We start from the raw sequence: 13,134 nt of genomic DNA, 5'->3' as shown, positions 1-13,134 counted from the left end.
TCAAATGCTAACAAGGTGTGTGTGTGTGTGTGTGTGCGTGTGTGCGTGTGTGTGTGTGTGTGTGTGTGTGTGTGTGTGTGCGCGCGCGCGCGTGTGCATTTGTGCATCTGCTTTCAGGCTGATGGCATAAAAGAATGCTGGTGTGAAATGAGTTATACTCTTTTAGATGTATAATATGTAAAATTGGTTGTAGATGTTGTTTTTGTTTTTGTGCATGATAAAAGATGAAGTTGTTGCTCACTTTCGATCTCTCACACACATCTTTAATACGAGTTTCTAACCTCTAATATTTCTCATCGCCCTCCCTGCTTCCCAATCTTCCATCTGCACTGAAAAGCTCTTTTGTTCAATTTTTAATTACCTTTCTTCACAAAAAAGAAAAAGATGCTCTTGACATCTGAGCAAACCCTGTTATTTTTTGTGTTTTTTTAGGACAGACTGTCTCAGTGATTGGTGAAAATTGAATAACCACCTCTTTGTATCTGCTGTCAATCTCTTTTCTCCTAGGAATTATTAAGGAAAAAAACCTTAATTTCTATGGCTTTCACTAGTGCCTCGTTCTTGGCTCCGGCTGATGCAAGTGCTAAAAGAGAAAATATTTATTATGTCAAAAAAAGGAGAAAAATCTGATTGTTTCTCTTGTTTGCATCATTTAATTTGCTCCAGTCAAGAGGTTTTCTGCGTGAGAACAAAAGCACACAGAGTGACAATGAGATCTCTGTCAGATCTTTGTTCTCTAAACTCGCGGGTTCTTTGCTCTGGTCGAAAAATTTTACTTTTCATTCAGTATTACAGAAAAAGGTAGGATTACAACCAAGCACACAAACCCCACTGCACCCTTTATTTAAATGAATTAAACCTGACTGTCCTCCTGGTAATCTGTTATTATTCATTATTAAATGCCGCCTTTATTAGAGTAGAATGAACTGTAGAAGGTTGTTCCACTTGCATGTGATCTAATAAGAGTGAGTTGCTGAAAGACTTTTTTCTCTTCTTAAACTGAAGCTGCAAGTCACAGAGTGGCTGCAGAAGTCCTGCAGAGTTGCTCTGGTCCTGAATGTCACCACAGATGTCTGAGGGGCACCTCACTGCTGTAAGACAGATCAGTCAGGAAAAAAAACTGTAGAGGAAAACTCTACTGCTTTATTATAAAAGTGCTAACTGGAAAAAAGCATCTGCTAGTTGGATGGTTTTGAAGTTAATAAACTGTTAGTTTTACAAGATTTTCCGAATGATTGTACTTTTTAAATCAAAAGTAAAATGTCAAAATGACTTTCATCTGCTTTAAAAAACTTGAATTAAAGCTGGTTTGGATTAGAGCAAAATATGCAACTGGGCTTTCATTAAAAGGGACATATTATCAAAAAGTCCACTTTTGCATCATTTTGTGCTGCCATGTGAGTCTCTGCTGCCTCAAACATGAAAAAACTCATCCACCTGTTTTCTGTTGGTGTTTGATTTTAGGAATCATGTGCCTAAAATGAGCTGTTTAGGAAGTTCCTGTTTGTGATGTCACAATCAGGGAAATCAACATAGAACCCCCTCTCACCTGGAGGAGAGCTGCTGCTGCTGGAGGACCAGCGTTTCCCTCCTGAATATCAGAGCTTCTCAGCTTACAGCAGCCAGAGCGGGGGATGGGTGGGCATGGTTCTCTTAAAAGTGACAGAGCCGTGAAACGGCTAAATCTGTGAGTTACTGACAATTAAAATAATTGAGCTGTCAAAACCACTTTGTGAGGGATTTAGTGTAAAGAACTTAATAAACATGTTTTGTATCGAACATAGAACTATTATAACAGTTATTAAAATGTCATATGTCTCATTTAATGTTAAAATAATTAATTTTTAAGTCATTATCTGCCAACACTGATATTATGTGCATTATTTTGCACCTAGTTGCATCACAGACATGCAAGCTACATACCACAACTGGTGCATTAAGATTATTAACATCAATGCGTGTCAAGAATAATACCTGAGTTATGCAGTGTCAAGATGGTAGGAGGTGTCGCTGCGCCAACAGTTCCATGTGAAGAACTTCTTTATTCTCCACCACAGCAGTGGTTAATTCAGTCCCATCCTTTTGTCTCTTTTACTTTTCTGTGAAAACTTGTCTCCTTTCTTTAGTGTTTCCTCTGATTCTTGTGTCTCAGCTTAGCATGTGCCTGGTTTTACTAGTTAGCTGAAAAAACTATGATGCCCTTAGCTGACTGTTTCTTCTAAAATATTTATCTGGATGCAGCTCTGTCATTACCACAGTGGGAAATCCCCACAGTCCACAAAAGAGATCTGAAGCGGAGTGCTTTTTTTGATACCATGAATAAAAAGAGCTTTGATCACAACCCAGAGTTAGCTTTAGTGTTAGCATTAGCCTTAGAGTGCAAGAAAAATGCAAGAAGCAAATGTTGAGATTAAAGCAAACACTTATGTAGTAAAAATCATTCGTGATGGGTTAACTGATGACTCAAAACTGTCTTGGTTGTCTCTGTGTCCCTGTTATGGACTGATGACTTGTCCAGAGTGTCCCCTGTCTTTGACCTACTGACAGCTGGTGATGGACATCAGCTCCTGGTTGCCCTTCTCAGGATTAAGCAGTACAGAAAGAATAATTAAATGAATGAATGAATGAAATATTCTAAATCTAAAGATTTTACTACTGTCCTGTGTTGTTAGACTTAAAGAAAAATCTTCATTTCATTTACGACTGCAAGCAGGCATCCCCTATAAATATTTAGTTTGTTTAAATAAAAACCTTCTTTCTGACCCGACAGTTTGATTGACACTTTATTGCATCTCCTTCATACTAGAATAAAAGTCACGTCGCATTTAGCTGCTTAAAAATCAAATAAATGCAAGGTTTAGTTTCAGTTAGCAGACAGCTATCGTATCCCTCTCGGCTCCATGAAATTGATTAGGCAGATGCATGTTCATGAAGCAGGAAACTCACGAAAACAAAACCTGCAGAGAAAATACATAAAGATGAGTTTTACTGTAAAGCTCGACTCATATTAAATTTACACCCTGTGTTTGTTCAGACTAAGAGCTTTTTTTCTGTGTTTTAAGCACCTCAAAAGAGGTTTAGCATGGTTTGTTCTGAAAAAAAAGTGTGAAATGGTGAAATAAATAACAGCCTTTTTGAATTGCGTCCCTGTTGAATGGGAGGTGTTTATCTGTCATCTCAGACTAAAGCAGATACCGGTGAAGCTAGTAGGATTGTCACACATCAGTCATTCTTCTCTTTTAAGAGACTTCTAACAATGCTGGCCCACAACAATGGCCGACGTGTTGTACATCAAATGCTATTCCTGTGTTTTTTAAAGAAATCCTGCAGCACCAGTGGCTGTTTTGTCTTGCCGGGACTCGTATCAGGTGATTGCCCCACTTTTTGAGATACTTTATCTCTCCTGAGAGAGACCCTTTAAAAACATCCCACTTATCTTTGCCTATACACAGGAAGTTAGCTGTTTATCACCGGATAGCCTCTTTTGAAGAAAACCAAAGAAGCAGGAAATATTTTTGAATCAAAGCGACAGCGCAGTGTGAGATGGCACATGTTATTCTTTTGAAAAAGGCAGAACCTTCACACCTCTTGAAGAGGAGAAAAAAGAGGAGATCTTGGTGAATTACTGTAAAATAAAGGCTCTGAATGGTCCTGTCTCATGTTGGAGCCTGGAGTCCAATATCAGTATGATTGAGAGAAATGAAACTCATAAGAAAAGGCCAGAGAGCCTCTCAACTTCTACAATTGCGGAGCGTTATCTTTTCTGACAATGCCGCTCTTTACTGTAGTGCTTTGTTCTAGGAGAGAATGAAACGAGCATGATAACTATTGACTTTTTGTAGTAAGACCTGAAGGGACACAAACAAGGGTTCTGCAATCTGGGCACTTGCTGTTAAATGAGAGATTTCACAGGAAACTATCAGCCTTATTAAAGCTTTAATTATTATTCATTTATATAAATTTTATTTAAATTCTCACAGCTTTATTTTGACAACTGTCTCGTTTGTGTGTGTCTTCTAGGTGGAGTGGTTAAAGAATGAAGATGTCATAGATCCTGCAGATGACAGAAACTTCTACATCACCATCGATCACAACCTGATAATCAAACAGGCCCGCCTCTCTGACACTGCCAACTACACCTGCGTGGCCAAGAACATTGTAGCAAAAAGGCGTAGCACCACCGCCACTGTCATCGTCTATGGTAAAATACCTACTGGTGTTCTTTATAACATTTTGTAGCTCAATTTAGGACAGTTTAAAGAGGGTGTATATCATTTCAGAAGAGTTTCTGTGGTCTCTTTATGAATGAATTTTCTGTGTAAAAAAAACAAGGAATAATTTTTTTTATTTAACTCCTGCACTGCTGTTTCAGGAAGGGCAGAAAACGGCAGGATTTGCAGTCTTACGCATTATTATTCCTGAAATGTGAACCTCCTGCCTCTGATTGGCTAACAGCAACAGGACTCTTCTGTCACACAAACACCTGTGATACTACCCCCCCCCGGCCAGCCCCACCGCCGCAGCTGGAAAAATTCCTAGGGGAAGCACTGAATATATATATATATATATATATATATATATATATATATGAATATATATATGAATATATATATATATATATATATATATATATATATATATATATATATATATATATATATATATATATGAATATATATATGAATATATATATATATATATATATATATATATATATATATAACTTATGAAATAATTTTCCAATAGTTGGCACCCGTTCTGTCCACACTCATACCCAGCTGCAGTTTTTACCCTACAGTATATTCTCAATAACATGAGGAAAACATTATTTGAACAGTTTTTAATGGGAAATTATGAAACAATCTTATGAAGCAGGCTGAGGGAGCAAACTCAAAGTGAAATATTAAAAGTGCAAAACATTAAAAAATGTTTAATCTTTCAGTTAAATCCCGTTTCAATTTTTCTGAATGAACTTTGACTCCTGCACACAGCATAGATGTAGAAGAGTAGACGCCGCACCAACTGCTACTGCCTATGTTTGGCCACATTTGCGGGTTCTACTTTTATAAGCTATGGTTAACAGGATGTTTTAGCTAGGCTTTAGCTCCGGAAAAGCTCCGTGGAGATTTGGAGCTAGAACGGCGAAAGAACGCGTTCATAAACCCGTTCATGCACGCCAGGACGAACGCACTTACTTTTACATTCGTCAGACAAAATACGAACAAGTTCAGTTCACATTCACGAAAAAATGAACGAATTCACGAACGATCGTTCAGTGAATGTGTTCGGGCACAGCACTGACGGTATGTTGCGATACATTTAGTCAGACGATATTAGGGATTTTTTTAGACTGAATTTATTGTAGGAAAATTCAACAAACAGTCCAAACTGATACGTAACATGTTTAACCCTCTGGAGGCAGGCGTTGCAGATTTGCAACGTTAAAACCTACCTACCTGGTTACTCCACATACGTATTTCATGAGCATTTTTTAACACAGAAGTACCCCTGAAGGACTTAGTTATTCGTCCTTTTATCAAAACCCATTTTGAGCCTGAGAGGGTTAACATGAGGTATCTGAACCATGATGGAGGGATTTACATTTCAGTGGGTAGCAACGAAACCTGCTGCACACTGCTGCCAACTAGAGGTCGGTGTTTGAATTGCACCAAAAGACAAGAAAATACACAAATTTTTGCATGAAAATTCTTCCCAAAATATGATACACAGCTTTTGGATATCGATATAATATTGCAGGAAAAACAATAGCAATATATTGCCATATCGATATTTGATTTCATCCCTAATGTCTACTGTGTTTTAGCGGCTAATGCAGGAAAAAGCGGTAGAAGACTATTTTCTCTTTCAGAATGCATGTGCCACTCATATTTACTGATTTTTATTTAAAAAATAACAAATATTGAACGTTTCTCAGTGAACCTCTGCTAAAGCTCCAGTCACTAATTTACACTTGAACCTATTGGTGAACCAGTTGGGTTACAAGAGTCATTGAAGACCAAAGGAGTAGATGAGGAACATTTCTCTACTTGACTCTCGTCGTTCACTTTAAAAAGCCGTTCAAAAGATTTGATCTGTTTGTGAACGTCACATCACTATTCCTCTGAGCAGATACCGATTATTGTCAGCACCTCCTCACTACCACAAGTCTACCTATGAGACAGCATGTTTTTATTCCTGTTTCTTCACATCAATGTTGTCCTCCCGCTGTCTCCAAGACCCGCTTGTTTGATTCACACCAGAAATCTGATGAACTTTCACAACCGCCTGAAGAATTGGACTATCCAGAGCAAGGTACTGATGTGAACCCACCCAAAAGTATGAGAGTACTAATAAAAAGGTGCTTTGTTTATTAATTTATTTGTTTATTTAGCTACACGCATCTGACAAAGGGACTCTGTCACATTTTCCAGAGAATAAATGGCTGAGGAAGCTTTGAGACCTCAATCTGAACCCACTTTTTATTTAGATTTAATTTCTTTGAGTTTTAAGCAAATTTATATTAGTTAATATAATCTAAAATCAAACAAATCCCTCTAAAGTACATGAGCCTAGTTGACAAATTTAACCTTATTTTTAACATTTGGATACTCCGAATTTTCACACTCTTTATTTATTGAAGCACTTACAGAAAAACTTCCCTTTATCTATTTTTGTCATTCTTTAGCAGTTAAAATATTATGATAAAATGAACTAATATAAACTTTGCAACACTAGAATCTCGTTAATTCAAATTAAAGGATGATTTACATCCGGCCACAATGTCAGCTCAAGTCAGAATGAAACAAAAATCTAAGTCACGGTGCATAAATCAAACCCTTGTCTCACCTGCGCACTCAGTCGTTTAGTTTCTGCCCTAAGGTGTGCGTGGAATGGCAGATTTACCACTTTCTGAACTACGTGAGGGGTGCTGATGTAGCTGAGTCGCACTTAAAGAGACCCCCGCTGTGGTCTCACGTAGGCTCGGTTCGGTCTCACTAACATCAACGTTAACGCACAGCGTGGCTGCGGAGATGACTCCCAACCGCTACGCAAGACAGAACAAATGAGACATAAAGCAAATGCTTTTTAAATCACAAAACATTGTTTTGTTTTGATTTTGAGGTCTTGAAAGCTCATTTGCCTGACTGATCATGAACTTTTCTCTGAATTCATTTATTTTGTGGAGTGAATAAAACTTAACATCTAATTTCAGACAGAAGGAACATCCGGTGCACCCAAATGACACAAGTACACCTCGAACTGACACGTTGGGATGACGTTTCCCATCTATATTTCTCCCATCAGCTTTTCTCCTGGACCTGCAAGATTTGTCTTAGAGACTTTGTTTTATTTATTTCCATAGAATTCTGAGACTATGTGAGCGTTTGGGAATCAGTGCGTAGCAGTGATGTGGAAAACGTGAGAGCGGATTTCAGAGACGAGGCTTTCATGTCACCAACACAGTCTTTTAGGATTAAGTGTCAGAAAAACTGCTTTGATGTCGGCTCATTCTTCTCGTTTCAAAGATGGGATACTCGCACATCGGAGTGCAGATGCGCTGCATGTGGAAGTATTCACGCTGCCCCACACAGCAGAGTGGGAATGCTCCAAGGATGAGAGTTGTCTGATACTGAAGATGGATAAAATATGAGCAGGATTTGCAGTGTTTTTTCCCAGCCCATCCCAACCGCGAGGACACTGGGAAGAGGAGGTGACAACAAAAACTGGGTTTGGAAAAATAAATAATAAAAACAAAACAAGACAATGAGAGAAGATGGATCCTTAATCCCCGGAGGAGAGAAAGCAGAGAAGAAATGTTAGGCTTTGGCAGACTTCTCCTGGAGTTCAGTGTTTGGGGTTTCAGGCAGAAGTGTGCCACATTAGGACGTCTGGAGCTCTGAGGGGTTTGGTTTCACCATCTCAAATGCCACAGACTTGTTCTCAGCCACAAGCCCTCGTGTCACTCTGCACTGGATTTAGTCACTGACAGAGATGGATGAGAGAAGGAAGAGAGGCATTAGGAGGAATCATTGAGTGGAAAGTGCAGCGGTCTAGCTCCATCACAAAGTAATCACCTGAAGTGTCAGAGTCGAAATGCATAATCTCCACACTTAATACACTTTGTTTTTAATCTAGATTAGTTTTTTGGGGTCTTTCTGTTTAACACACCTAGAGGCATTGAAATTCCTTTTGATCAGGATGTGATTCCCTTTTATTACAGTGAATGGCGGATGGTCGACGTGGACGGAGTGGTCTGTGTGTAACAGTCGTTGTGGCCGTGGTTACCAGAAACGCACGCGCAGCTGCACCAACCCAGCGCCGCTCAACGGTGGAGCCATCTGTGAAGGTCAAGGCATCCAGAAGCTGCCGTGTAATCCTCTCTGCCCAGGTATGGTGAAAAGAGAAAGGAAAATATTCCAACGTTACACCCAATTATTAGTGAGCCTAAAGGTTCCGGGTGCACATGAACTAATTGCATAAAATGTGATGCAATTCTGTGTTTGCATATTTCACTCATGCCTGTGTTTCCGCGCTTAACCGTGTCCCTCTCCCACGTCTTCATGCGCTCATGTGTCTCCATCCTCTCATTCCTCGTCTCCTTCACTCGACCCCATCTGTGTCCTGTCTGTTGTGTGATAGTGGATGGTCTGTGGACAGAGTGGAGTAAGTGGTCCACCTGTGGGACAGAGTGCACCCACTGGAGGAGGAGAGAATGCAACGCCCCGGCACCCAAAAACGGGGGGAAGGACTGTGAGGGCATGGTGCTCCAGTCAAAGAACTGCACCGATGGGATGTGCATGCAGAGTGAGTACCCGACTAACCCTGTGCTACTCTCTCTGACCTGTCAACCAGAAGGAATTTCTGCCCTCTTTGACCAGATATTTCCCTGTGCTCTTTCATCACCATGTGTTTAACACTCCCACCCTGTCTGCCACTCGGTTTTTCACTTTGCTCATGCAAGAAAAGAAGTGAAGCTGAAAAGCTGCTTTTGATCTGTTTTTTTCTTTCATTTCACATTTATAAATTTACACAAATTTATAAAACTTTTCTACATGAAGCTAGTTGCATGACTAAATGTCTCACTGTGATGTCCTGGCTAATTATCTGTGTTGTGCCAACAACTGTTGGCTGTAGCTCACATAATAAAGTAAAATCAAAGGAATAGCAAAGCTCTTTTTAAGTGTGGCTCTGTGCAGAGATTATGAGCCACAAATATCCTTCAGTATGGATAGTCCAATTCTGATTGACAAGCTAACAGCTAGTGTGAGTAACAAAGACAAAAATGTTTTGCTATTATCTTGAAAAAAATATCTTCATAAAGAATTTTATTTTGCGACTGTGGTAGTTAGGTAGGACCCAGGGAAGTGTGGTGGTTTAGCGAGACCGACAACCGGATGGTCCGAGAGTTTCTTTCGGTCTGAAATGTGTTATTGCCAGAAGTTTATAAACAAATGCAATAGAACCACTTTATTAAGTTTCACCAACATCCATGCATATAATCTACAGGATAATCATTGGAAAATTGTTATACTCAATAAATCAGAACAAAACTGTCAGAGCTTTAATCTTCGGGATGGCATTCTGAAGCTGTTTGATGATTCTTCACTTTCTCTGCTGTTTTTAGCTAAATTCAGCTTTAAAAAAAGCCTTTAGACGGCAGCATTGATCAACTGTGTCTAACAGATTTGTTGCATATGCTCTACTGGAGCCAAACATTGGTAGCATGATGGTTTTCTTTTTCTTTTTTATTTCTGCAGAAATGCAACACTACCGGTGATCTGAAAGTGTATAACATGGATTCAATTGAACCACTGTTAAACTGTTGGATTAAAGATATTAGCATCCACTTTGTTTTTGGCTAGCCATTAGATTGTCAAACAGGTTATAATTAACACTGTTTTAAAGGTGTCCTAGAATATTAAACCACATTGACTTTGTTTTTGTTAAAAATAGGCAGTTTGGTGTGTCTAATGTAGCATACCAAAAGGTCAGGTCTGTCTCCGACCTGCTTTTTAAATTTGTAATGGCCACAAAAAAATGGCTCATTCTGAGAAAAGCTTTTTCAATAGGTCACAAGCCTAGACACACACCCTCACATGGTCACGGTAATGCTAACCGCAGAACAGTGCTAGCCTGTGCTACTGCTAACACTAGCCTGGGGAAAAGCTCACATTCTTTCTGGATGAGAAGAAAACAACAAAGAAGAGTTTTGGAGCACTACAGAATGTACTGGGAAACACAAAATATTTAAGTTAAAGCTATTTTAAATTGAAGTGTCTTTAGCTGCTGTTTAGAGGTGTCCAGACTGTCATTACTGTGTAAAAATAAAGGAAGTTCATTCCAACAGTCTGGAAGGAGCGATCACCTCAAACTTTATATCTGGTCTTTGGGACTTCTAGAAGGTTCTGGTTTGTGGACCTGAGGACTCGGGTTGGAGCATAAGGCTTTCTAGTTCAGTAGGGACGAGCTTGACCATGTAGAGCATTGAAAGTTATAGTAGTAGTATAGTTTGGGATTCTAAAATGAATTCTGTAGTTAATGGGTAACCAGTGCAGAGACATCAGAATAGGAGTGATGTGTGCTCTTCTATTTGCTCCAGTTAAGAGCCTCACTGCAGAGTTCTGGACCAACTGAAGGTGGTCAAGGGCTTTTTTGTAAAAACACGTGAAGAGTGTGTTGCAGTAACCTAGATGGGAGGAGATAACCATTTCAAGTTCATGTTTGGACATCATCCTTTACAGTTTGAAGGCATTTTTCAAGATTTACATAGGTAACATTTCCACAAAGAAGCACTCCTCCAAAGATCAGAACTATTACCTTAAGGTATCTGCAATTATTACGTTAAGCAGGAGGGCCACCAGCTGCTTTGAATGCTGCTTTTAAAAGCTCAATTACATGAACAAACATTCTGCATATATTTTTACATCTCTAACAGCACCAGGATGCTCCAGCCTTTTCCATTTAGCGGTTTTACTGCTTTGATGCTAACAAAAGCCAGTTTGTGGTGAAGCCAGATATTTTCCTGCAAGCATGGAATTGTTTACTTGTTCTTTCTCCCAGTGAGTTAAAAACAGCCACACGGTTCAGTTCAGCCAACAAGCCCGCCTCGTTATACATTCACAGATTAGAATCATGCCTTTGATGAATTGATGTGGCTGCATTGTTAAATTGTAGCAGGTATTTTAAACCCTGACATTTCATCCACCAGACCGAGTTTTCAGCTCTTTTATTAACAAGATGGAGAGGGCTGTAAACATGACATAGTAACTGAGTTCAATTCTGTCTGGTTTAATAAAACTCTTCTCCAATAAACAGCTTTGGAGGTGTTAAACCCCAATCACTGTCACGTGTGCCTTCATCATGTATAAAACCTATTACAGATGGTGATTGTGACACTAATTATTTAACAGAGACTTGGCTGCTGGTTGTCCTAAATTTGATGGAGCTGGTGAACGCTGTGCAGCCAAAGTTGTACAAACTGCTATTGCTGTAAAGCTGTCGATAAAATCTTGTTTGCGTTAAAAGTCTGATGGACGATATGCATCTTTAGATGTCTTTGTAGATTAAATGCATCTGTCTGCAGAGTAAACACTTGTGTCTAAACTTTACAGCGAACAGGAAACAACAACTTGAGTCTCCAGAGGTCTGGTTCGATGTTTAGACATTGCTGCCAGAGGCAGGCGTTAGCTGATTTTGTTTGGAGTGTATGAAACACATTGGGTGAAACTCTACAGGACAGCTCGCTCTTGTCTGATTCATTCCAGTTTTTTTTTATCCACAAGCAGGACAACATATGCTCACCTCTAACTCTCCTGCCCTTGTGCTCGTCCTCTGCAGCTTGGCCAAAAGCATTAAGTTCTTGGTGAATTGATGTTGAGTGCGCAGAGAATATAAAGCCGTAATGGTATAGATTCAGGATCATTTCGGGAGATTGATTTCTTTGGAAGCTAAGAGGGTGAAGCCACTTATGTCAATGCTAATGACCATTTCCACAAGCATTTAGGAGAACTGCCCATTATCTGAAAGCTCATGTTATGGCAAATATGATTGGGAATGGAAGTTGTGTGCAATCCGAACTCACCTCGGACTCCTGATTTGCTCCCTGCAGTGCAGGCCTGGAATCTGAGCGAACACACGTCTGTGGGTTCCATTGCAGCTTGATCTTATTTTCTGTTGTTTGAATTTATTTAAATCGTTCCAATTGCAGTCCATCTCAGAACTCTGCCAAAGAAACCTGATAGGACCGACGCTTGAGCTTCTGAACTGCAGGCTCATCGCTGCGGAAACACAACCGACCTGCGTCAAAAAGGAAAGAATTGTGTTGTAATTTACTTTGGAGCTTGTTCATTGCGTTTCAACAGTCAGAGAGTTTTGGGTGTTGGATTTAACAATGTTAATGTCTAGAAGGCTTGGACTTTCCAGCTCAAGCTTGGTCGTTTCCACAGTTCGCTAAAGCTGACCTGCCTCTGTTTGGCTCTCCCCCTGTGGTCCGTCTTTCTCTATCCTCATGTTGTTTGCCAAGCCTTTGGTAACCCCGCTCTAAGACATGACATTTTCTTGACATATTGATCCAGAGAAAGGCGAGCACTGACACCATTGAGGGCGCATGCTTTATTGCTGTGAGGCGAGAGTGGATGATCATGACGCTGAGCCCCGTTTCTGTTATTTACACCGTGGCTCAAGCGTCTGGATGAAATTGTCTTGTGATTTTTCAATCTCCATTCACACGAATTGTCCAGTAAGGCTGAAATGGACCTTTAACACGTCTGATGAGATCAGTTTTAGTGTATTAAAAGTGTTTCTCAGAGATTGAAAATCTGTCAAGCCCAAAAGAGGAAGAAATAAAAAAGGAACATTGATTTCCTGTTCTATGATTCCAACTTCCTTCCCATTTTTATGATGTCAGGAAAAACAGATTTTAATTATTTTTTTCTCATTTGGAGCTCTGAGTTTTCCGCTGAAGCCCACCCACTGAAGTGAGTGATTACAGTAGGGATGCATAGAAACTGGATAGGGTTCTGACGGGGCATCCTTTAGATCGGCCCTTACTGTTACCTCCTCCTTACTCCACCCTGCTTCCCCGATGCCTGATTGCATGCACCAACACATCTATCAAGCCATTGATTTTCATGT

General features: G+C 39.8%; 1 protein-coding gene across 3 annotated transcripts in view; it reads left to right on the top strand.

Moving 5' to 3' along the window:
• unc5cb (unc-5 netrin receptor Cb) overlaps window positions 1–13,134 on the top strand; it is a 166,939-nt gene that overhangs the window by 120,417 nt on the left and 33,388 nt on the right. For 2 of the 3 annotated variants that reach the window (XM_015941952.3, XM_015941957.3), the window contains exons 5-7: window positions 4,021–4,201; window positions 8,222–8,389; window positions 8,641–8,805. In XM_015941952.3, the coding sequence (XP_015797438.1) occupies window positions 4,021–4,201; window positions 8,222–8,389; window positions 8,641–8,805 (514 nt within the window). The remainder of the gene's footprint in view (window positions 1–4,020; window positions 4,202–8,221; window positions 8,390–8,640; window positions 8,806–13,134) is intronic. The other variant, XM_015941966.3, reaches the window with a different exon arrangement.

This window comes from Nothobranchius furzeri, chromosome 6 (assembly GCF_043380555.1).
Source record: "Nothobranchius furzeri strain GRZ-AD chromosome 6, NfurGRZ-RIMD1, whole genome shotgun sequence".
Taxonomy (NCBI): domain Eukaryota; kingdom Metazoa; phylum Chordata; class Actinopteri; order Cyprinodontiformes; family Nothobranchiidae; genus Nothobranchius; species Nothobranchius furzeri.
This window is presented reverse-complemented; position numbering and strand designations above follow the sequence as displayed.